Here is a 24,449-nt window from a genome sequence, read left to right on the forward strand (position 1 = left end):
CATAAAAACTCTATTTTTCAGTAATTTTAATATTTTAAAGAACAACAATTGTTTATATTATTTTATATAGTAGGAGAGTAAAAGGCTCAAAAGTACTTGAGAAAAAGTAGTTAATTAAGGTCACTGTCTTCTTTTTTTTCTTTTTTTTTTTGCATTTGACCTCCTTAAAAAAATTATTTTCGTAAATAGTCTCACTAATTTTATAATTATAATTTTGATTCTCTCTCCGCTGTCAGGCGACACGTCAGTACCGGGCCACGCAAGCAACGGTAATGCATATGGAATAAGTTGAACACGATGAATGATTCACCGTGTCTAATTTATTATATTCACTGAATACATATTATTGTGTTTAACTTATTCCACATTATCCATCATTGCTTACATGACGGTGGCGTCTGCACGGTGGAAATAGAGCTAATTATAATTATAAAATTAGTGAGGCTATTTGTGAAAAAAAATTTTGAGGGGTCAAATGCAAAAAAAGCTCTAAAACAGTGAAATCCAAATATGAGAGAAAATATTGAATATAATATAAAAATATTTATTTTGAACTATTATTTTATATTATTTAACACCAAAAAGTAGAGGGAAAAAAACTAGAAATATTGAAAAAGCAGTGAATTATTTATAACTGTTCAAAAAGAAAGCAACAAACGATTCATTGTTTCTCCAATTATATTTTGGTAGGAGACTAAATCCCCAAATATAAAAATTATAAAAATTATTATTATTAAAAAAAATGTGTGGATCAAAAGTCTGAGAACCAAAAGAAACTTCACTCAAAGTTCAGGGACTAGTCGTGCAATTTACCAGCAGTATAATAAAAGAGAGAGAGAGAGAGAGAGAGAGAGAGAGGAGCTCCGTGGGGGTTTAAGCAGTAATGGCGATGAGGTGGTTGGGGAGGAGAGTACGAGGGAAAATCCCCACACGCAAGGTAATAGATCGATGACACTCTCGAGATCCCTCTCTTCATTAGGGCTTTTTTGGGTCTCCGCGCTTTTGCTTCTGCTTAAGCTCTTTTCCTGCTATTTTTATGCTTCTGCCATGTTCGAATGATTCAATTTGTGGTAGTGGGCGACGTGGGCGCTTCAAAATTCGATCGTGGTGCTAAATTTGTTCATTTCGTTAGATTTTTGAGGTGGGTTCTTCTTAAATTCGCCGAAAAGGAGCATAATAATGAGTTAAAATTCCAGGGTTTAAGCACGAAAATCCAGCAACGGTGGGAAATGGTGCTGTGTAATTTTGAAAATTTTTAATATCCTATTAGCACTGAGAAAAAAGAGTACCAAGAATTTCCACAATTTCGTAAGAGATTTTTTCATGATGTTGGAGGAGTTCAGCATTTCAAAATGCGATTTTGCAGGTTAAATTTGTTTATTTTTTATCTAATTTTTGTTAAAAAGGAGCATAATAATGAGTTGTTCGAGGGTTTTAAGTACAAAACTTCCTCTTTTACTCCATTAATGAAATAAAAGGTGGAAACTGGTGTGCTGGGTATCAAAGTTTCCAACATAGTATTGAAAAATTTAAGGTCCTATTTGCATTGAGCAAGAAGAGTATCAAGCATTTTCATTCACAGGATTTTATGAAAAAAAATCTATTTTTTCATTTATAAAAGAAAAGGTTGAAAATAGTGATGTTTATTGAACAATTCCCGAAGTTCACTAGAGAGAGCGGGAATCAATACTATTGGAACGTGTGAATTTCATTTGTAGCCTTAGTTTGTTTACATTCAGTTGCAATTGGTTTCCGAAGGACTCTTTTGTGATCACGTGAAGATTTGGCCTTTCATACTCTCTGATTGCCTACCAAAGTTTCCATGCAATTTTGTCGCTTCTTTTACATCATGAAGTAAAATGATTGCGGGCAATCATTTTCCTCTCATGATGGTTCATGAACGATATATTTCCGATGCATTATATGTTCTTATATAGTTGTTATTTTCTAGGTTGCCTCTTGGGTTTTCACGGCTTCAGATGATTTTATTAGAGGCGCTTCATATGCCACTCAGAGTGCCATTGACGTTGGCCAGCCAACTTCGCTATCTCATCCTGAGGTAGCGATTCTGCATTTGTCGATTACGCCTTAGACTTCTAACTGTTTGACTGTATTGAAATAGTTCGTAGTAGTGGCCTTTAAGTTTTTTTTTCTTTGTAATTTCCTTGTCTTATTACGAAACTGCAGCAGATATTTTTTGGGGCTACTCACAAGTTTAGTCCCTAAAGTTCATCCTCCATTTGGATTTCATCTTCATTGTTTCAATTATGACAATCTAGTCCCTGAAATTTGTTGTACATAACAATTAAGACCGACCTTCTACAATGCTATCCATGAAGTGTATTTCAATACTATCCTAGGAAGATGCCCATGTAAACAACCCCATTAGACTCCTCGTAGTTAAATTAGAAAATTTGAGACAAGTGAAATGAGGGACTAAATTGTTGAAAGCGAAAAGTCGAGGATGAAATCAAAATGGGAGTTAAACATCAAGTACTACAATCGTAATTCTGAGGACAAAATTGAATTTGGATCGAACTTCCGGGACTGTATTTGTAATTAACCCTTTTTTCCGCTAAGTTTCACTTTTATTCCTTCAAACAATTGAGAACTAACCGGTGCAGTAATGTATATTGTTCCGCACCTAGTCGGTTTAGCTTTATCCCTGCAATGCGTATTACTAGATTCTTATTTCCATCAAGTACTTATTGTTGTTCAATAATTCAATTTAAAGAATGGAAATTTCTTTGTTCTACTCCTTTTCTATTTATGCTATTTGTTCTTTCCATATCAGTTAATTGTAGAAGGAGAAATCACACCTGGCATAACTTGTGATGAATATATTTCGAGGAGAAAAAAGATTTTGGAGCGGCTTCCAGAGAAGAGCTTGGCTATAATTGCTTCTGCACCCGTGAAAATGATGACCGAAGTGGTCCCTTACCCATTTAGACAGGATGCTGATTACCTTTATCTAACGGGTTGTGCACAACCTGGTGGTGTTGCAGTTCTAAGTGAGGAATGCGGTTTGTGTATGTTCATGCCGGACTCAGATCCTCATGTAAGCCACTTTTTAAGGTTTTATGTTAAAAATATTCTCATCTTGCGCGAGGATGTTCCATTTGCCTACATTAGCATTAAAAACACATTTTAGACTTCTGCAATAAAGTTCAACAGTGTCTATTCATTTGCAAATCTTGATGTGTTCATATAATTGTGTAAACTGATATCTTACTAAAATATCTTCTAATGATAATTATTTATACCCTCTAATGATAATTATTTGTGTCTACATTTCTCGGGCGATATTTGTTTGGCGTGGATTTTTTATGGGCATCACCTCTTAGCTTGTATACAATGTTGTAACAGGATGTAACTTGGCAAGGTCAAATTGCTGGAGCGGAAGCTGCGTTGGAATTTTTTAAGGCAGAGAAGGCATACCCGCTTAGTAAGATGCACAAGGTTAGTTTGTTACTTGTTAGCATTTCAGTGAATCAACCTACCAGTATGCAACTGTTAACCTCTGAAACTTGATTTCTTGATTAAAAATACCCATGTACTTACAAATAACCCCTCTTTAAGTCCTCTTTCAAATACACACCAACTTCACTCCCTAACTGAAGATTTCATAAACTGCACTTTCAGGAGCTATTTATGAAGAATTAGATTTTATAGCGATATATATGTAAATAGAGGAATTTTTTGTCAGAATATGTATGTAAAAGTCCGTCCTCAATAATTGTCAAATAAAATTTTAAACGCCAGTCAATATTTTTCATCAACCATAGCTTTGTAATTGCAGATCCTTCCAGATATGATTGGACGAGCAACAAGAGTGTTTCATAATGCAAGGACCGCCTCGCCATCTTACATGGAGTTAGAGGCTTTTAATAGGGCATTGCATAACAAACAAGTAAAAGATGTCTCTCTTTATATTCACGAACTTCGATGGTTGAAGTCAACATCAGAGCTCAAGTTAATGAGAGAATCTGCATCAGTTGCATGCCAGGTACTCTTTCTACTTAGCTGGTTACTTTCTTGCTTAAGTTGATTACTCTTTCCTTTTACAATTATACTTTCCGTTTATGAATGTGTGTATTTTCCTCGTTTTGGTTAATACTCTTATATGTTGGCTAATCTCGTTTGGTCGTTTTGCTTTTTATTTGTGTACAACACTAAATTACCTTTCATTATTTTTTTCAGTTGTGCTGTTGGTATGTATCTGCTTGCTTAGTTGAAAATTAGTTACATGAATTTCTTAATTAATCTTTGTCACAAAACTTTTGAGCCTTTCAAGAATGTTGAATAGATTTTTTGTATTTTCAATAATTCACTTCATATACAAGCTCAATGCCCCAACTAAGGCCCAATATGTGTGCTACAATGTTAAACTGGCAGTATTTTCGTCTAGTCACCTCCAGTTCTTTATTAGTGACAACCTTGTTTCCTTTTTCGTCTAGTCTCTGTTGCAAACAATGTTGTTTTCAAGGACATTTCCAGAGGAGAGCAAACTATCAGCTAAAGTTGAGTATGAATGCAAAATGAGAGGGGCACAAAGAATGGCGTAAGCATTTATCCTTTCATTTAGCAATCTTTTTCCATTTCTTTTCATTTGAAATTGAGAAGAGAATATCTTTCTCTTCGTGTACAACCAAAGGTTTCATGGTGGTTTACCGGTTTTAACTCCTCATTTTCCAATTTCTAGGTTTAACCCTGTGGTCGGCGGTGGAGCGAATGGAAGCATTATACACTACTCAAGAAATGATCAGAAAGTAAGAAATATGCTTTTTCCTCGTGTACTCATTTGCAAATACCACCCATCTGTTTTCTTAGATAAGTTGATGGTTAAAGTTTGGCAGATCAAAGCTGGAGAACTCGTACTAATGGATATGGGGTGTGAGCTCCATGGCTATGTCAGTGACCTAACCCGAACTTGGTCACCTTTCGGTAGCTTTTCTCCTGCTCAGGTCTTGATCCTGTATATCGCTGCTGTTTTTTTTTTTAATTAAAATCACTCCACTAATAGTTCTTGGCGCTGCTAATTTTAGTGTTTAAGTTTGACCGCATACACGTGTATAAAATAGTTTTAGCCCATACTTCTGTGTCCATTATTTTTTATCTTTGTGTGAATTTACATCAAGCTATGTCAATGTTACTTGTTTTGTTCTTTGAACCAAGTTTTATATTTAAATCAATGGCATAAACATGACACCTGAATCTTACTCTTTTGAATGGTTTCAGGAAATACTCTATAATCTGATATTGGAGACAAATAAGGAATGCATCAAGCTTTGTCGTCCAGGTGTGAGCATTCGACAAATACATGACTACTCGGTATGATCATTTATCCCTACATCATTTGCGCCTTTTCATGGGATAGTAGACAGTTAGAATTAGAATATGTTGTCTATGATATTTTGCATGGAAATGTTAAACTTGCATTGATCTTGCGTGCGCTGTGTGGAAATATGCAGGTTAAGATGCTAAGGAAGGGACTCAAAGAGCTCAGCATTTTAAGAGATGAAAACAGCCTCTCATATCATCAGCTGAATCCAACCTCAATAGGTTTAGCAACTGTTACTTCTATAACGTCTAACATCTCTCTCTCTCTCTCTATATGTGTGTGTGTGTGTGTGTGTGTGTGTGTGTGTGTGTGTGTGTGTGTGTGAAATATAATATATCTTTTTGAATTGCCAGGGCACTATTTAGGAATGGATGTCCATGACTCCCCCACGATAAGCATCGACCGCTCTCTGCAGCCAGGTGTTGTAAGTGATAATTTTCCTGATTGCAGAATTCGAAAAATTTAATCTTTTCCTCCTTATAATTCAATCATGTTAACCTGGTGATAGAATTTTGCCAAGAAGAAAACTGATTCGATAGAAAATAAATCATAAAAATATGCCTCCACAGCGTTGAGATAATCTTTTAGCCCTGTTTTCTTTGATCCATGGGCTGAATTCTGACAGTCGACTTTCGACTATATATATGAACAGACCTACCACCAACTCCTGTTTTTATCTTCGTACATTGCAGTATACTTTTAGCTGCTGGTTATCGTATACTAATTGTTTATGTGTTGTTTATGTGAATCAATTACTTTGTCTGCTAATTAGAACAAAATAACGGATTTGGGCAGGTAATTACAATCGAGCCGGGAGTTTATATTCCCTCATCTTACAATGCACCGGATAGGTAGCTATCTGTTGTTCAACCTGTTAATTATATTTGTACACATCTGCTTGTGAGAATAACATTGGTGGTTCTTGTATTGCTCATTATGCAACTTGTTTTTTGTAGTTTCCGAGGTATCGGAATAAGGATTGAAGATGAAGTCCTCATTACCGAAACTGGGCATGAGGTATGATTCCCTCTTCACTACAATTTATCATATTTTTGGTGATTTAGAGTTCCGTTCATCAGAAAACAACAGCTTTAAGTAGAGCCCAGATGTTGTTTGGGCAGAGATTTTCAAAGCAGTAACAGCTTTTAAGTAGAGCCTACATAGCAGAAGCAGAAGCTTCAGAAAAGGAGTTTTTGCTCTTGGAGAGCTAAAACCTCATTTCGGCTTTCACCCTGAGACTTTTTTTTTTTGTTTGTCTAACACTTTCTACTTCTGGTAATAGAGAGGCCACTTTAGAATTCGTGCTGAGCAAGAACAGTTAAGATATTATGCTGGTGCTATTTTTTGATGCCATTAAATTGCGGAAGCAGGTTCTTACTGCATCAATGCCGAAAGAGATCTCGCATATCACATCGTTGCTGAACAACTATACAGGAACAGCCGAAGCCCCAGTGTTGAGAGCAGCATTCTAGAGGTACGGAACAAGTTTTAAGTCTATTCCAACATATAGACTCATGGCACTCTGATGGTAGTGAGAGGTCTTGATTTCTTGCCCCAAAGACCGAATAGTTACATCATAATTCAATGCTTTAGGTTATGCTTAATTTGATTGTATAAAAGTTGGATATTACCTGAATTTTAGTTTGAGAAATGAAAAGTTACTCATTAGCCGGTAGTCATGTATGTTGCTTTAGATGCAGTTTCCTGGATTATGTAAGTAATGTTGATGCAGTATCATGAATTACAGGGAGGACTATTGCCTTGTGAAACTAACATGGAGGATACAAAGAGTAGTTGGTTGTACTTCAAGAGGAGCAAAATGAAAATTTGTATTCGCATGATGATAACCAAGATCTGAATTGCTGGTGTTGTTGCAAAGGTATCGTCTCCTTTCATTGGCGGCCTCTTGTTTGATTCCCCTTGTGCTGAATTCTATAGTGTTACATTTTTCTATTCGATTTTACAGTAAACGAAAAAAAAATTTATTTGTGCAATTCAACTAGATTATGGGTTCATTGACACAAATTATTATAAACAATGTGAAATTCTATTGCATTTAAAGCCAGGATCGTGCTTTTGAATCTCTGTAATCTTCTAATTTTTTGTCCATGGTTGTCTTTTACCTGCCCGACCCAAAGCTTTGGTGTGAAGAAACTAGAAACAATGAAATTTAAGCCGAAGTATATAGAATTTATGTATTCTTGTATGAAAGAACCAAATTTTTTGAAAAAAGAGAAAAAATCTATAGTTTTCTGAGGGTGACGGAGATGTCTACAGTACAACATGAGAATGAAGCACATTCATTGTCTGAAAACAACCGACCTACCAGACAAGTTCACTGTACGAAAACAACCAAACCTACTAGAAGATTCATTGCATGAAAACAACCAAACCTACTAACATTAATGAAGCACATGCATTTTAAGTTGCCTTCAGCACATTCTTATCACCTTTCTCCACTTTTTAGCTTCTTTGAGTGAACTAGATTTGTGATGATTTAAGGAAGATTGTTTCTAGGACCCTGCTCCACCTTGTTAGCTGTGAACTGACCAGTTGATCAGTCATTTACCAATCTCTATTGTAAATCTTTAGCACTTTCATGTTCAAAAATAAGTTCTATTTAGTATTGGTGTATATTAAAAGTAGAGCTAGAATGAATGACAGATCACTGACTCATTCACAATAAACCAATTCCAAGCAATGATTTCTTGAGTTTTTACAGAAACCTTTGAAACCTTTGATACCATTACTCATCGCCTTTGATGCTCATGTAGCCACACCATGAGATCTATGAATAGCTTTGTGAATATAGTGTTGACCGGCTTTCGGAATAGCTTCTCTGTTGCTAGAATTAGTAGTTAAATATGGTCTCAAATACTGTGGTGGAAAGTTGAAATAAACTTTTTGAGTCCAAAAATAGAAACTGTAATTCGAAGTTTGTGATTTTATTGTAGCGAGAAGCTATTAGAAGGATTTTAGAGTAAGAACTTCTTGTGCTTTGAACAATTAAAGAAACCAAATGTGTTATACTCCTCAAAATAATGAATGCATTGCTATAATTATTCATGAGATTGTATTAGTTAATGGTCTCCAAATCCCTTAAAAAATAGGGAAAACTTCAAAAACCCCCCCTGTGGTTTCGTAGTTTCTCACTTTGTCCCCCTGTGGTTTTGTTTTTCTCTTTTTCTTATCAATTTCATTATTTTTTTTTTCCTTAAATCAGTAATAAAGTTAAAATTAAAGGGTACTAAAGTGAATATTTGATAAATCTAGATGGATATATGAAGTTTTTTGTATATAATTTAACGAAATATTAACGAAAAAGCTACCGAAAAGATAAAAACGAAACCACAGGGGGGCAAATTGATACACTTTAAATCACAGGGGGGCAAAGTGAGAAACTACGAAACCACAGGGGGGTTTTTGAAATTTTCCCTAAAAAATATTTGGCACTATTCAAATGGCTGCCAATCATTATATTTTCCCTCTTTTGCCTCACAAAAACCGCTATAAGAATCCTATAGAAACTATTAATTAGTGGCTCCTTTGGTGATATTTCACTATCTTGAATTATGATGATATTGTTCCTCAGCAGTTATAAAATCCATATTTTGTGTGGTATTGTTTTGTTCAACTCCCTATAATTCCACTCAACAGTTAAACTCCGTATAGTTGACATTTAATATCATATTTTGTTGGAATGTAAATGTTTAAAATATCTTCTTTTTTTTTATTAGCTTAAGTTTTTTAGTAATTGTTGTTGTTTTTTTTTTTTTTTTTAAAGGTAGTGTTATGTGCAATAGACCATTTGAACCCCACAATGGACATGTTGGGAGATGTTAAGATTATTCTAGCATATTCTTTTTCATCAAATACATATATCTTTATTTTTACACTCTTTCCACTATTAAATGTACATGCATAATCCATTAAATGGCCCATTAATACAAGAATTGCAGTGTCAGTAAGGTACAAAAGAAATCATTGCCCTCTCTCCAAATATTGCTGTGTGTATCTCATAAACTTCTCTCAACTTCTCTCTATTATCGTTGATAAGTCAGCTTGTGGTAGTCGATTTTTCAAAAAAGAAAATAATTTTCAAAGGATTTTGAATGGTTTTCAATTGATGAATATTTATAGTTTAAAAACAAAGCTTCCGGATGGAAAGCACTTTTAATAGAATGATTGTTATATTGTGCATCGCATCATCCAGCATTTAAGGAGTGTTTAGAGACATGCATCATTTCTAAGAATGATTAGTTGTATGAAAATGCATTGCATTGATTGTCTGTGGATTATGTGAATGTGGGTTGTGAGTTGTGATCCTGTTGATGTTGTTTGATCGATACACCGTATAAATACAAAGAAAATTCTGTCTGCGTAGGTAGAGGGATTTGTATTTGTGGCTGGTCTGTACGCCACATGAGCCAGACTGTTTTAAAAAAAATATATTTCGCAACTCTGATTTATGAAATAGCATTATTTTATACCAAGACTCTTATCAATTAGGCCCCGGGACGTGACCGATTAAAATGCGGGCCAGTATATTAGAAAATTTCTTAATGCTATTGGATTAGAAGCTAGAGTGGAAGCATATAAAGATAAGCTTTTCTTCTTTCTTTCCATGCAATCCTGCACAATATGTTATCACTTACAGAAATATTATTATTGAAATATTACTGACTGACTCATCAACAGCATTTTATCGATCGCAGAAGTCATTTTTCTAAGTACCCAAAGCATTACATTGTTTTTTTTTTTCTTTTTTTTTCTTTTTTTGTTTTTTTTTTTTTTTTCTTGTACAGTACATTCATGGCTACATTGTGGAGGGTGTCAGAGTAGTTAATGTTTGATAGTACTTAAATTGGTTGGCACATTGAAATTATTGTGGTGGGTGGAGAAGAGCCCTACTCACTCACTGCTCTAGAACGGTTAGCAAGTATACCTGCCCTAATGACATTTCACCTTCTAATTGTTCACAAAAAAAAACCCTACCTTTTTCCTTCTTGTAATAGTGATTTTATGCATTGAGTGTGCTAACACTCAATTAGAAGGAGTATGAGTACTAACACTCATTTAAAAGCTTTTGTCTTATATGAAAAGAAAAAAGGAATAAATTTTTATATTGTTTTAACTTGAAGCTACTGTGTTGTCCCTTACTAGATTCCTCATCGTCGCACTGGTAATATAAATCCGCTAAATTACATAAAATTTTTTTGTCAATATCTATTTTTTTATTTTTTTTCTATTATTAAAAAAATTTATACTTGGTTTGTCTTCTTAAAAAATAAAAAATATTTACGTAAGGGGTATAGTGTGACAAAATAATCAAATTGTCTTCGTCTTCTTCATCTCCTCTTTTCCAATCTTGCTCATTCCGGCGGCAGAGGATGGCGAGGGCGTGTGTCTGGGCATGGACAGAGGAATGTGCGAGGGCGAGGCGGCGGAGGGTGAAGCAGCGGCCATGGGCATGTGTGTGGGTATGAATGAGAATTTCAGAAATATTTTGGGTATAAAAAATAAGATATAAATGGAATTCTAACGAAACACTGACGGCAAGGACCGAAGTGAATATTTTTTATTTTTTAAAGAGTGCAAAGTATAGGTTTCTGAATGACACGGGAAGAAAGTAAAAAAGCGGGTATTGACAGGGGAAGTTTTTGTAATTTAACCATTTTTAAAATTTTAATGTAAGTACTCAAATCTTTTCATTTTTTTTATTTAAATTATTTAGCGCTCTTCTGATATAAAATTTAAATCAACTCCATATTTTAATGAATACATAGTTGCATCAATTGTATAAATATATTAACTAGATAAATAATGTATTTAAATTTTAAAATTAAAATGTCATTAAATTCAAATCAAATAAATTAAAAAGTTAGATAGTAAAATTAAAATTTTTAAGAACTTAATAGTTAAATCAAAATGGATGATAGTTAAGATAAGTTTTATAAATTTTTACCTAAATATTTTATGGAATATCTGTTACTGATAAAACTTTGAGTGTGTGAGCGTGTATAATGTGTGTGGGATGATTACAAACAAATTACCAAAAAAAAAAAAAAAAAGTGTATATTTGCATTTTTATTCTTCTCGAGTGTGTACCCTAATAAGGACATCTTATTGGAAAAAAAAAAAAAATAGTGATGATTATACTTTTTTTTTAATTAATACTCTTTTTTTTTTTTTTTACCATATATCTATTTGGTAACTATAAAATGAAAAAACAAAAACTTCAAATACCACCCTTTTAGTTTCGCACTTTCTCACTTTAGTATTATGTGGTATAAAATGTATCACTTTCATATCTTATGGTTTTATTTTTTTCTCTTTTCATTATTCTCTTCGTTAATTTTTTCGTTAATCAGTGGCAAAGTTAAAACTATATGATATTAAAGTGACAATTTGATAAACCACGTGGTATTAACGTAAATATATGATAAACCATCTGTAGGATATTTAAAATTTTTATATATAACTTAACGAAGAGTTAACCAGAAGCGCCCGTGAAAAGAAAAAAATAAAATCATAGGGTACTAAAGTGATACACTTTAAATTGTAGGGTATTAAAGTAAGAAAGCGGAAAATCATATGAGTGGTATTTAAAGTTTACGCCTACAAAAAAAAGTACTCTGATAATAACAATTTTTTTTGTAAAATGATATATATAATTTATATAGATGGACATAGAGTAGGGATCCATGACTTATTAAAGATGGGGATGATAACTTGGATACTGTAAAACTTAAGACAAATAAATGCATTATTTTTAAATTTTTGTGAGCTATTTATTTGTATTTTAAATGCCCCATTTAATATAGTTAGGTGGTTGACCAAACATGGGCTGCATGATCCAGCATTAATTCTTCACCTTGGGAGACAAGAGAATATGGACTTTATTTTTTTCCAATTTAATCCTTTAAAAAATTATAATTTACTAAATGGCTTTATAAAAATTTTAGTTGGCCAAATAATTTTAATTTGTCCGACTCAGCGGGAGGTAGAATACAAATTCGAAGACTGTGAATCATTTGCTGCTTTTTAATAAATTTTAGAAAATAGTGAATCATTTATCGTCTTTTCTTTAACAACGAATACGTAATTTATCGTTTTTTTTTATTACCCATATATAATACTAACAACTACATAAAAATTTTAATAAATCACGTACAATTCTAACAATCTAAAAAATTTGAAAACAGTGAATAATTCACCGCTTTCTATAAGTGGTGAATAATTCACCGTCTTTCTTATTTTTGTCCAGTACGATAATGAGTTGGCAAAAAGAGGATTAAATAAAATTTTAAAAGGGTTAATTTAATAAATTAAAGTTTTTTTTATAAAATCAATATAAAAAAAGGGTTAATTGCATACAACTCCCTATCAATATGTCGAATAACAAATATATACCTACGAAGTTCAATTTTTTTTATCCCAGCAAAAGTTCTAACATTTTCAAATATATCCATACTGTTAGGATTCGTTAGAAAAATATAGTTAACCATAAGTAAAATATTATTAGTGAATGAGTTAAATTGATCTTGTTACCTATCTTATATTATTGAATAACATATTTTTTTAGGAAGACATTTTTGTATAATTCTAATAGTTCCGGCTTTTGTAGAAATATATTTATAAAAGTAAAAATATTATTTTTTATCTGCTATTTACAAATAAAATACTTTATTGATAATGAATCAGGAAAATAAATATGAATATTACTGAATTTTTATAAAAATAAAAATTAAAAATTAAACTTTATTGAAATAATTTAGCTATTCACTATATTTTACAAGGAGCTGTACCTAATTAACCCTAAAAAAAACTCCAAGAATGGTCCTGCATTAACTCTTCACAATTCCTTCCCTGTGCCTGTGATTTCATACACAAGTCAAAAAGGGTGTGAATTTTAATGCTCATAAATAAATGCATGCACAAAAATATATATATAAATTAAATGGAGAGATTGTGCTACAGTAGCATATCTAATAAATTAATGTATGCGTGTAGACTCTTTGTTTCTTCCTTTTTTCCCCAAACCTCCACCAGTTTTTTTAATTTCTCAACCATGCCATTTATGGCTAGGAGTAAGAAATAGCCCTTCCACCACCCTAAAATTTCAATCATGCCATTCTCTTGGGAAAACATAAATGGGAGCTTATATAAAGTGGTGAATAAAATTTGTATTACCTGTTCTGTTCTATCAAAATTTATTCTTTAATAAGTGTAATTACTAAATTTGAAAAAGAGTAAAAAGTTATCGTCAATATTAAGTATTGATGCTTAGTATGCGATTATCATGCGATTCTTAAAAATCCGATAAATTTTTAGTTTGAGTTTACGAATATTTGAATCATTTTGTTCTCCCGTGCCCGTGCCGGTGGATAAAAATAAGAAATGAAAGTTGATTGAAATAAACTAATAACTTGTTCAACTTTTTTGTCTAAATGTCATTGGATCGAACTTCTGATCTCTTAAATAGACAAAATATGTATATAAGCTCAATAGTAAAACGTTGGGCTCAAACCATCGGTTCAAAATTCGTAAGTCCAATTATTATTACTAAGATGTGTAATCTCTTATATTTTCAATCAGAATTTCTTTTTCATCTAATGTGAAATTATTTTTTTTTTGAAAAAAAGGTAGCGTGTACGCTACCTGCTTCATTTATTAAAATGATGAACTAAACTACATGGGTGAGGCAACAAGGCCGGGGGCACGGTGGCGAAAAAAAAGAAAAAGAAAAAGGACACAAGAGTTTAAGGTTTAGGATAGTACTATATATTGATTATCGATTACCCCAATGTGAACTAGTAAGGTGTTATAAATAGTCCATTCAACTTTCCACCTACAACACCATACAATGGCACAACAGAAATTACTTCCAACTTTAGGTACAATTACATCACTCACTTCTTATATAATGGACTCATTACCACACCCCTTGAGAAACCCCACAACTTAGATAGATAGATAGATAGATAGATAGAGATCTAGAGAGAGATCTATAGAGAGATCAATAGAGAGAGAGACACAGTAGATAGAGAGAGAGAGATCTATAGAGATCTAGAGAGAGATCTAGAGAGAGACACACAGTAGATAGATATATATATATATATTATGGCTATGAAGATCACAGAAGAGCTTAGGGCAAAAGCAGAGGTGTACTATGGAGATGAGATGTGCCAGGAGAAGACCAAGCTGCTTCTGAAGGAAGTGGGGCTCCCCAATGGCCTGCTGCCTTTAAAAGACATCATGGAGTGTGGCTACATTGAGGAGACAGGGTTTGTGTGGCTCAAGCAGAAGAAGAAGGTGGACCACTTCTTTGAGAAGATAGGGAGGGTGGTGTCTTATGCACCTGAGATCACTGCCTATGCAGAGAAGTCCAAGATCAGGAAGGTCACTGGGGTCAAGGCCAAGGAGCTCCTGCTCTGGATTACGATCAACGAGATCGCCGTCGACGAGCGCCCCACCGGTAAGCTGGTCTGCAGGTCCACCGCCGGCCTCTTCCGCACTTTCCCGACCTCCGCGTTCGAGGTCGCGGAGAAGGACAAGGAGAGGAAGGAGGATCAGGTGAGTGCGAGCAGCGGTGCCGCTACCGGCACCACCACCACTACTCCTGCTGCCCCTGCTGCTCCTCCTGCTGCTGCTGCAGCACTGGAGAAATGAGTATAGTGCTACGTACGCACGCATGCGGTGCGCGAATTTTAAAGCAGCGGTATATCGGGAGAAATGAGTAGTGCTGCGCATGCATGCATGCATGCAGTGCACGAATTTTAAAACAGTGATATATTGAGCAGTGCTGCGCATGCGGTGCACGAATTTTAAACCAGTGGTATACAGGGGCTGATCCTTGTATGATTAGGTTACTATATGATTTGGGCTTCTATTAGTGTTTTGGGATAGCTTATAAATTATATGAAGGGAATTTAAAATGTGGGATATATATATATATTTATGTGCATGTGCATTAATGTAGTGATCTCTTTTGATTTATTAAGAAGAAAATGTTGGGTATTTTTAGGTGGTAATTAAATGTGTCTTCTCTAGAGTCATTGTCACATGACGGATGCTTTACCATAATAAGTTACTCTATTTATTTTTTATTTTTTGTTTTTGTTTCTATATATAAGCAATTATTGTATGTGGATATATGCAACTCCTTAATCCCACAGCCACATATAGTACTAGAAGTAATATAAGGAAATATAAAACAAAATTACTAGACATAAAACCATTGTTTGATGTTTCATCTCTCTTTATTTTCTCTCTTATATATATATATAGAGAGAGAGAGAGAGAGAGAGAGAGAGAGAGAGAGAGAGAGAGAGAGAGAGAGTGGAGCTATTATGCTACCGGAAGTATAAAGGATTCGATACTTTCGACTTTTTGGCTCTTAGATCAACTTCTTTGATTATTTCTAATCTTTAGATTAATACTATTACTCTGTGGGGACCATTCAACTATAAGGGTACTATTCAACCCTAAGAGGGATCGCAATCATCCAAACCGTATAATTCTTGATCAAATGGTCAAAAAGTCGAAAACATCAAATCCTCTATACTTTCAATAGTATAATAGCTCTACACTATATATATATATATATATAGCATTATACTACTATACTATCGAAAGTATACTATCAAGTTTTCGACCGTTGAATGAAATAATATATGATTAGAATGATAGTGATTTCTTAGGCTTGAGTGGATGATTAGTTGAATAATATAATCTAACGGATGAAAATAATCAAAAAGTAGATGTAATAGTATAAAACTCGATCGATAGTAGACGGACTATATATATATAATCTTTGTTTATACCTGTTATTCCAACACGAGAATCATTAAGATAGACTGGGACAATACTGATGTTCGGGGGAAGTTCGAACGCATAGAAAGCGTCATAGTAATTGATTCCGATGAAGTCGTAAGCTCCTTTCACCATCTTCGTCTGTTTCTTTGTAAAATGCGGCAGACGATTCCCCAGCGCAGCTCTCATACTGTGCGGATAGTGTCCACGAGTTAACGGTTCCATAAACCTACACATATAACATATGTACAAGGCATAGTTAATTATTCTACATTAAGTTTTTTCTTTTTCTTTTTTTTTTTTTCCTTTACTGTGTTTTTGTCAAGAGAGGGATGATTTGGATAACACTGGTTTATTACCATCCATAAAAGAAATCCAAGATCCTGTGCCTTGCGTTAATATTGGGTCCTGTAGAGGATAAGGGAACGAACCACGGCGACACCAACGTTATACCTATTTCACCCTTCTGTTTTGGCTGTATCCAACAACACATGCAGTGTGCATATTGATTAATTAAAAGTAAATTAAAGTGGTAATTAATTGGGTGTTATAACGACTGGACAATTCACAAATTAATGACTAGAGTTTAGAAGGAGAAAAAAATAAGAAAATTTTGGTTTATAAGCTATTGTTCAATTAAACTTAAAAATAAATTAATGATGCAGGATATATGCATCGTATTATCAGATGAACCTGGTATATCTCTTTGTACACCCGAACAGCGGCTGCATGGGCTAGTAGCTGGTGATGGCACACCGTGTACGGCTCCGTTCTCGAGTCCCCGGCAGTGCAGTTGCCTGCGTCTGGGGAGCATCGGCCCGGCGCATCTGTTCCCGACGAGTATCCATTGTTGCAAAAGCCCCACGGCTCGTTGAATGTGATCCAGTGCTTAACCCTGTCACCGTACTCCCTAAAAAGGACTTCGGCGTAGAAGGCAAAATCCCTCCTGCGTTAAAAGTAAATTAATGGCGTTACTAATTTGCCTTTTCTATTTTTACAAACTTATGATGGAGTTACTTTTCGAGCACATCAATTGTGAGTAATCGTCACATATTTGTTTTACTCACACTATATGGTTGCTTAGAAAACCTCCGTATTGGTCTTCCAAAGCTTGAGGAGAGTCCCAGTGGAAAATTGTCACAAATGGTTTTATTCCTGCGCAAATTAATTTGAAAACAGTATTTAGAGAGAGAGAGAGAGAGAGAGAGAGAGAGAGAGAGAGCAAAATAAATAACTCCCACATTACAATAAAATGGAGACACTAGTTATAAGCATAGGGCCAATAACATATATCAAAGCATCAAATTAAAATAAAAATTGCATGAAAAATTAGGGTAATGGTGGGCCCAAGATCCAAGCATCTCCAACAACATAATGAGTTCCGAGAAACGGTTGGGCCTCCGCGGCCGTTAGCAAATGGGCCCAACGGACTCTTCCGGTCCAATTAGCGCCCGGCCCACTACATTGATATTCTCCATAATATACTCCACTCCTATAAATGAGATTTATTGAATCTGGTCAAGTTTAGTCATAAATAGAGATCAGATTCATTTTATGTAGGCTCCTAAACTTTATCTTTTCCACTGATGCGTGCACCCCTAAACTCGCATCACCCTAAACTTTCGCAGTTTCACTTGCTTGAGTTTTATGCTCATTTTAGTTACTTTGGAAAGGACGTCGTTGAATTAGTCAGTGATTTTGTCAAATTTAGTGGCTCAAAAAAGTGTGGGAGGGTGTTAATCGAAAGAAAAATTGTAGACCTCCTTCAAAATGGCCTTAGTTTAGGGGGTTTCCGTACATTTTCATCTTAAAACTAGGGATGTCAATGGATATGAATATCCAAAATTTTATCAGAATCCGAATCCGAACTTGATTTACCTAATACTAAATAGATATATATAGTTTCGGATATAGATATCGAAAATAAAAATCCAATGGATTTGGATTTGAGCTTGGATTTTAATTGTACCCAACCCAAACTCGAACCCGATCCGAACTCGAATTTATTTTATATTATATATAATATAAACATAAATGTTTGATGTTATATTTGAATTTGTATTTTAAAAATTTAGATTTAATGTAATATATTTTGAAATATTGAAAAGAGAAATAATTGTTTTGGGTTCAGATTTTCGGGTTCGAGCTTAGGTTCAAGTTTCAAATTTTTGGTTGGGTTTGGGTTTCGGATTATTGAAAATCCGCCTGAATCCGACCGTTGATATCCCTACTTAAAACAACAAAAATATTGGGCTATACTAGGCCTTAATTGGGCCCATGCGTATTAAGCCCAAGTAGAGCCCACGAAAGGATCATAAGCCCGCAAAAAACTTACGATTCGGGCCGTCGGATGCGCCAACTATTCCACCCTTGTGGAATGACCACCTTGTCCATGAATGTGTATGAGAACACCACTCTAGAGTGCTTCCCCCATGCTCTCCCCAAATACACCGGGCCGCCGCCGCTCCCCGCGATCGTGCTCCTTGTGAAGGAGAAGCCGCTCTCCATCGGCGCGAGTCCGCCGCCCTTTTGCGCCGTAAGTGATGCCACCTTCTTTGCTATGGAGTTGAGATAGCAATTCTACCAAAGTGTACACATGAACTAGATCAATGTAAGTAATTTGAATTCTTTTCGGGCCATAAGGCCCAAAAAGATGGGCCTATTAAAGACCTATTTATATTGATTCCATAAGTCAAATGGATGAATTTGTTCCGTTTCTATCAAAATAGGAGCTTCATATTGGTGTCAACTCACGACTTTTGTACATATTATTTATGCTTGTAGATACACAAAACTACGCAAGTAACGTGTCGAAGTTATTGTTTGGCATCACTCTATGACACCCGAATAGTTGTGATTGGGAGTATAACATATTGTAGACCTTAGTAATAATGACTAGTACCGAACTTAAATATTTTGAGTCGGTGATTTGGGTCTCACCGAATTACTATTTCTAGCGGGTTCGATTGTTACATTTGGTATCACAGTCCATTCACCAGTCTGAAGTGTAAGAGGCCTCACATTGTTCGAGAATTTTGGACTCTACGTGTGATTGGACTGATAAAAACGCCAGAATCTAAATGCGAAGAGTCTATGACATTCAAATAGTTGTGATTGGAAATATAAGAGACTATAGATTCTAATAACAATAATCGGGCTTAAATATTTTAGACCAATAGTTTGGACCCAACGAGTTATGCGAAAAAACCTTATATTTTGGCGGAGATTGGACTCTTACTTCATAGAGGGATCTTCCATATCCAAAAATGAAGTCCACAGATCCTTGGATGAAGCAGTTGTTGAAGTAGTGCAGGCCCTTGTGGTCATAGAGTGTGTCCTGTGTCCCATAAAAGCTGCAGTTGTAGAAGGCCGCCTTGCCGCCGGAGACGCGGAGCGCCACCGCCTGCCCTCCGACCTGCCCGCTTTCGGGGTTTGGCGCGGCATTCTGCAGGTAGATGGCTAATCATGATCTTTGCGCAGATTTTGTCATTGCTTACATTCTCTATCTTACTTCGGCTTCAGCTTCAAATGAAATATTCACTATAAACAAAATCTCATTAGAAGGATGTTTTTTAGACGACGCTTGAAAACACATCCCTAAAAGTTTCTATTAGATAACAAATACCGACGCTTCAAAAAGCATCGTTATATAAATCGTCTATTTTATCAAACTAATTTATTGAAGGATAAAATACACAATTATTTTTTATTTTTCAATATATCCTGATTCTTTAAACCGCGCGTTGAAATATATTTCACCGATGCATAGTATATTAGTATAAGTGTCAGTATATACATGACGACTTTTCATTTTCTGATACTTTCAAATATGATGGTAAATTATTTTGGGCTACTTTTAAGCATCACTAGTTGCCCAAAAAAAAAAAAAATCCTTACATGTTATTTTTCTTGTAGTGATTCCCTTACTTGGTAGAATATTCTATAGCTTTCTGAAAGAATATTTAAATTCTGACAAAACGGCCCAACATTTTTTAGAATTAAAAGAAAATTGCAGGTAACTACTAAAGTAAATTTCCCATTTGAAAAAATGTAGTATAATTCAGGTCTACATGTTTTTTAATCTTTTCATAATTCTCTTTATATAACTGCTCCTCATAGATTTTAGAATTAAGAATTTTAAAGCTTCTGCTTTTAAAAGGTGTCTACAACAGATCAATCTTTATAAAAGAAGTGCCCTTTTTTTTTTTTTGAAAGAATAAAGTTCAATATGGGGGGATCGTAACTGCTAGTCAATTATTTCAAAAGCACATGATCGGCGATAGGAAGAGTACATCCATCGCATGTGAGGACTCAGAGATAACAAGGCTTACGAATTTCAACCTGGCTCAATTCATCTGAATGTTAAATCTATTGTTGGGTCGCTTGTCGCTAAGTTTATTATAGATTGAGACCAGCTTATTTATCTGACATATTATTACGGAGCAAAAAATTTGAGCTTATTTTAGCCAATAACAAATCGCCAACACATTACCTCAAACCTAATGTTGAGTGCTACAAAGTAGTCAGCATTGACAGCAACCGTGGGGCTGTGGAAGGTCTTGAGGGGCTTCCCATCCTTTCCACCTGTGGATGCTGTGTCATTCCCTGTTATGGTGGGAGGGCTCTCTCCAGTGCCCAACAGGGTTATGAAGGACATGGCCTTTGGAATCACTATCTTTTCCCTAAAATCACAACATCACTACATTATTAAATATATATATAGTCCGGCTACTATACTATCGATAGTACCAAGTCCTTGGTACATACTATTGAGTTTTCTACCGTTAGATCTTCCCTTCGATTATTTCCACCCGTTAGATTATACTATTAAACCAACCATCCACACAACCCTAGGGGATTATTATCAATTTAACCGGGGACCACTATCATCCTAACCGCACATCCTTTCATCCAACGGCCGAAAACTCAATAGTACCAAAGGCTTAGTACTATTGATAGTATAGTAGCATAATTCTATATATATATATATATATATATATATATATATATATATATNGGAGCTTTCAAATCGACGATCGGCACTATTGAACATAATCTATATCACTTGAAGTATTTAGAAATCAAATTTCAAATCTTTTCGATATCATTTACTTAATGATTAAAGGGTTTCAAAATTAGTAATTTTAATTGTTAATATGAGGGGTTTTCTCGTTTAACGGTGTAAAGCTATCCAAATCAATTGAATTTTGGTTAGAAAATTTTTTAAACTATTTAGAACAAGATCTATACTCTCGATCATGATTACAAAATTTCTATCATTATTTTTTAGAGGATATTCATTTTCAGCCATTCATTTTTACGCCCACTTGATGGACAAGAAAATAATATCGAAAAAGTATGAAATTTAATTTCTAGATACTTCAAGTGGTATAGATCATGTTCAACGGTGCCGATCGTCGATTTGAAAACTCCATCATCAAAAACAAATGGGTGGCAACGCAGCCCGTTTGCTACCGATAGTATTCCAACTCAACTCTACATATATATAGTTCTTTACTCAAGAAGTAGAAGTTAACAAACAGAAAATCTAGAACTAATTAAATAGCTAGCATCGACAAAATAATAGTTCTAATTTAAAATTTTTGTTCTGATCAATCAGCGCGCTGTTATTAACAAAGAAATGCAGCAAAAAAAAAAAAAAGTGACAAATGTAGAACCAAAGAAGAAAATTCTTTTATTTCCTTTTTTCTAAGTAATAAGATAGTTACATATTGATCAACATTAATTATCATCTCTCATAGTCCAAAAAAAAAAAAAAAAAAAAAAAAACACTAAAGTTGTACTATAGAAACATGCTTTTATAAGCCAATTTTACTGAATATAAATTATATAGATGCTCTTATTTGATAGTATAAGTTTTGAGAAAAAATAGTTATTTTTTTTTTTTTTTTTTTTTTTTTTTTTATTTCATATATATTAATAACGGTATCAGAAAAAAATTCTGTGTCCGAGTCCACCAAATTTTAAACGTTATTTAATAATTTTTTCATTAAAAAAAAATATAAAATATGTAAACATCATTCTCCCATAACTAAGTCTATCGAAAGAACAGCTGTTTCCATATAATTAACAAATAATATATATATATTATATATAATATATATATATATATAAAAGATGATTGAGCTAGGTATCAACAATATATATATATTACGCTATAAATTCCTGGTTTGATCACAAATATGACTCTCCTAGTGTTGTCAATGGGTATCATCTATGGCTCCCCTTAAGCTCCTAATAAATCTCCACTTCCATCTGGCACACAGTGGATCCACCACCGCCGGCTGCGGCCTCGCCAGCTTGCGTCGAGGGCCTCCGACCGCTGCCCTCCCGCCGCCGCCGTTCGGTGAGTAGTAGGTTCAGGTGGAGTGCAAGTAGTAAGTCCTTTTGTAATTTTGAACATTCCAAGATACCACCTCTTGAAACCATTTGTGCTTGGTTAAGAGGAGGAGTAGCACTAGAGAAGGATGTGCAAGGTGAGAGAGAGAATGTGAGAGAGGAAGAGAGAGAAAGGTTGGACCTTTGATGACATGAAGATGATCATGGAAGAGAGAGAGAGAGAGAGAGAGAGAGAGGTTGCAAAAGTTTCAAGTTGTTGTGGAGCCATATACATGGTGGGGAGGGTTTAAATATTGCATGAGATTGGAGACATAAGATAAGGAAAAGGAAAAAGGGACTTTTGCTTATTTATTTCTGAATAATGTTCAAAAATTTTCAATATTTTTCTAAATTTTAAATCCAATTAGTAAATCCTAGCTAGGGGTTTGGGGATATTTAAAGAAATTCTGAAAATCAATAAAGGTATTTTGATCGACCAGAAGAAAATTAAATACTTTTAAAGATTTGAAGGGTATAATATTGGATATTATTTCTTGAAAAATAATTAGTTTTTCTAAAAATCTAAGTTATTATAAATATATATATATATATATATATATATATATATATTTTTCATGTCTGGCTCAAATCTTGACTTTTTATTTTAATTTCATAATAAATTATATGGAACAATAATCTTACTCCTAAAACTTAAGCTCTCAGCGAACAGAATATATTATATTTTGTATTCAATGCTTTTATTAAAGAGAAATCATTTTTTAAAAAAACTTTCTTAAACTCGAATTTAACTGAATTACTAAAGAAATCGAATCACATAGTTCAACATGAGTCAATTCAGTTTCATAATTCAATGTGGACAAAAATATGATAATCCAATTTGAACCAAAAAAATAATTACATCAGCATGACATTAATATTGGTGGTATTTTTTTCCAAAAAAAATAATTTCCTTGCTACTTCATCAAAAGGCAAAATGGTAGGAGCAACATGACAACTGGTTCCCATTTTTAATCTTTTCCAATACAATGATACATACAATAGTGGAGGATCACATACAATATAATATATATATTGCACTGTTCTTAGTTATTTCTCACCACTCTTGTGTAATTTATGGGCCTCAGAAGTGGAGCAACAACTTATGCTTGTCCTTGTCCCTTTATCTATTTAATTTAACTTCTTGAGTTAAGAGTTTTTGTGTGGTGTGATTTTTCATAGAGTGTGGGTGTGCTTATATATTTACATATGGGTGTCAAAAACTGATTAAGATCACATGCACATATAATTTTCTTCAAGTGTAAATATATATGTGAAACAATTATTTGTTTCAGACATTTAATGAGTACAGTCTCTAATATAAGATCGCTAGCTTTATCAGTCATTCAACACACGATCAGTACGAATCGCAAAGTGATACGGTAGTTAATGGAGCACTCTCAAGCACTTCAAGATTGTTCCCATAAAATTTTTATTCGTTTGTACCCGTTCAAATCTCGTAAATCAGTAAAAGCTCTATCAAATTAATTTTTAGATAGATTATATCGTCTCAGACTCAATTCTAAGTCTTTTGATTTTCTGCTGAGGCCTTGTAGTTGAGATTAGCGGTGGGTTAACTTCAATGTTAGGACTATTTTTAACCGTTTTTCATTAAATCAAACTTTTGTATAACACAAAAAACAGTTCATCAGAGCATCATATTGACCTATAAGCATGGCTTTTCTTTTTTCTTTTTTATTTTTTTGCATTACTCTGCTAGTGGTGGCCACTGAAATTGTCATTGATGTCAAAGGCTGCTGCAAGCTACCACTATGCATGCAGGAAGTGCTTTTTCTCCAGCAATTGATAAGTTGCAACCAAATTGTTAATTTAAGGTTTTATTGATTTAACCAGTGATTAGATAATTAATTAAATCAGGACTATTTTTAAAATAAAA

General features: G+C 34.1%; 4 protein-coding genes across 8 annotated transcripts; 2 read left to right on the forward strand and 2 right to left on the reverse strand.

Annotated features, from left to right (window-relative positions):
- LOC109719348 (probable Xaa-Pro aminopeptidase 3) lies at window positions 835-10,960 on the forward strand. Of its 5 annotated transcripts, none has more exons than XR_002218662.1 (16): window positions 835-937; window positions 1,952-2,059; window positions 2,795-3,058; window positions 3,367-3,459; window positions 3,800-4,006; window positions 4,458-4,561; window positions 4,703-4,769; window positions 4,857-4,964; window positions 5,239-5,331; window positions 5,472-5,562; window positions 5,695-5,765; window positions 6,137-6,192; window positions 6,298-6,358; window positions 6,712-6,815; window positions 7,089-7,220; window positions 10,729-10,960. XR_002218662.1 is itself a non-coding variant. In XM_020245951.1 (15 exons), the coding sequence occupies exons 1-14, from the start codon at window positions 884-886 to the stop codon at window positions 6,811-6,813; spliced, it is 1,479 nt and encodes a 492-aa protein (XP_020101540.1). In that variant the 5' UTR covers window positions 835-883; the 3' UTR covers window positions 6,814-6,815; window positions 7,089-7,431. The 5 variants fall into 5 exon arrangements, 2 of the variants coding, with proteins under 2 accessions (XP_020101540.1, XP_020101542.1); XR_002218663.1 differs by lacking the exon at window positions 10,729-10,960 and adding an exon at window positions 10,147-10,345; XM_020245951.1 differs by lacking the exon at window positions 10,729-10,960 and having other exon boundaries at window positions 7,089-7,431.
- Window positions 14,360-15,453, forward strand: LOC109719349. The gene has a single exon (XM_020245954.1). It carries the CDS (start codon window positions 14,465-14,467, stop codon window positions 15,011-15,013), a length of 549 nt encoding a protein of 182 aa, XP_020101543.1. The 5' UTR covers window positions 14,360-14,464; the 3' UTR covers window positions 15,014-15,453.
- Window positions 16,079-17,399, reverse strand: LOC109719160 (beta-glucosidase 12-like). Its single transcript, XM_020245704.1, has 4 exons — window positions 17,224-17,399; window positions 16,850-17,102; window positions 16,516-16,631; window positions 16,079-16,385 (listed from the first exon to the last, which is right to left on the reverse strand). Exons 1-4 carry the CDS (start codon window positions 17,397-17,399, stop codon window positions 16,094-16,096), a joined length of 837 nt encoding a protein of 278 aa, XP_020101293.1. The 3' UTR covers window positions 16,079-16,093.
- LOC109719159 (probable pectinesterase 53) lies at window positions 17,451-22,413 on the reverse strand. The gene is made up of 5 exons (XM_020245703.1): window positions 22,336-22,413; window positions 20,649-20,841; window positions 19,395-19,601; window positions 18,492-18,736; window positions 17,451-17,648 (listed from the first exon to the last, which is right to left on the reverse strand). Exons 1-5 carry the CDS (start codon window positions 22,389-22,391, stop codon window positions 17,486-17,488), a joined length of 864 nt encoding a protein of 287 aa, XP_020101292.1. The 5' UTR covers window positions 22,392-22,413; the 3' UTR covers window positions 17,451-17,485.

The sequence above is a fragment of the Ananas comosus genome, linkage group 13, assembly GCF_001540865.1.
Source record: "Ananas comosus cultivar F153 linkage group 13, ASM154086v1, whole genome shotgun sequence".
Classification (NCBI taxonomy): domain Eukaryota; kingdom Viridiplantae; phylum Streptophyta; class Magnoliopsida; order Poales; family Bromeliaceae; genus Ananas; species Ananas comosus.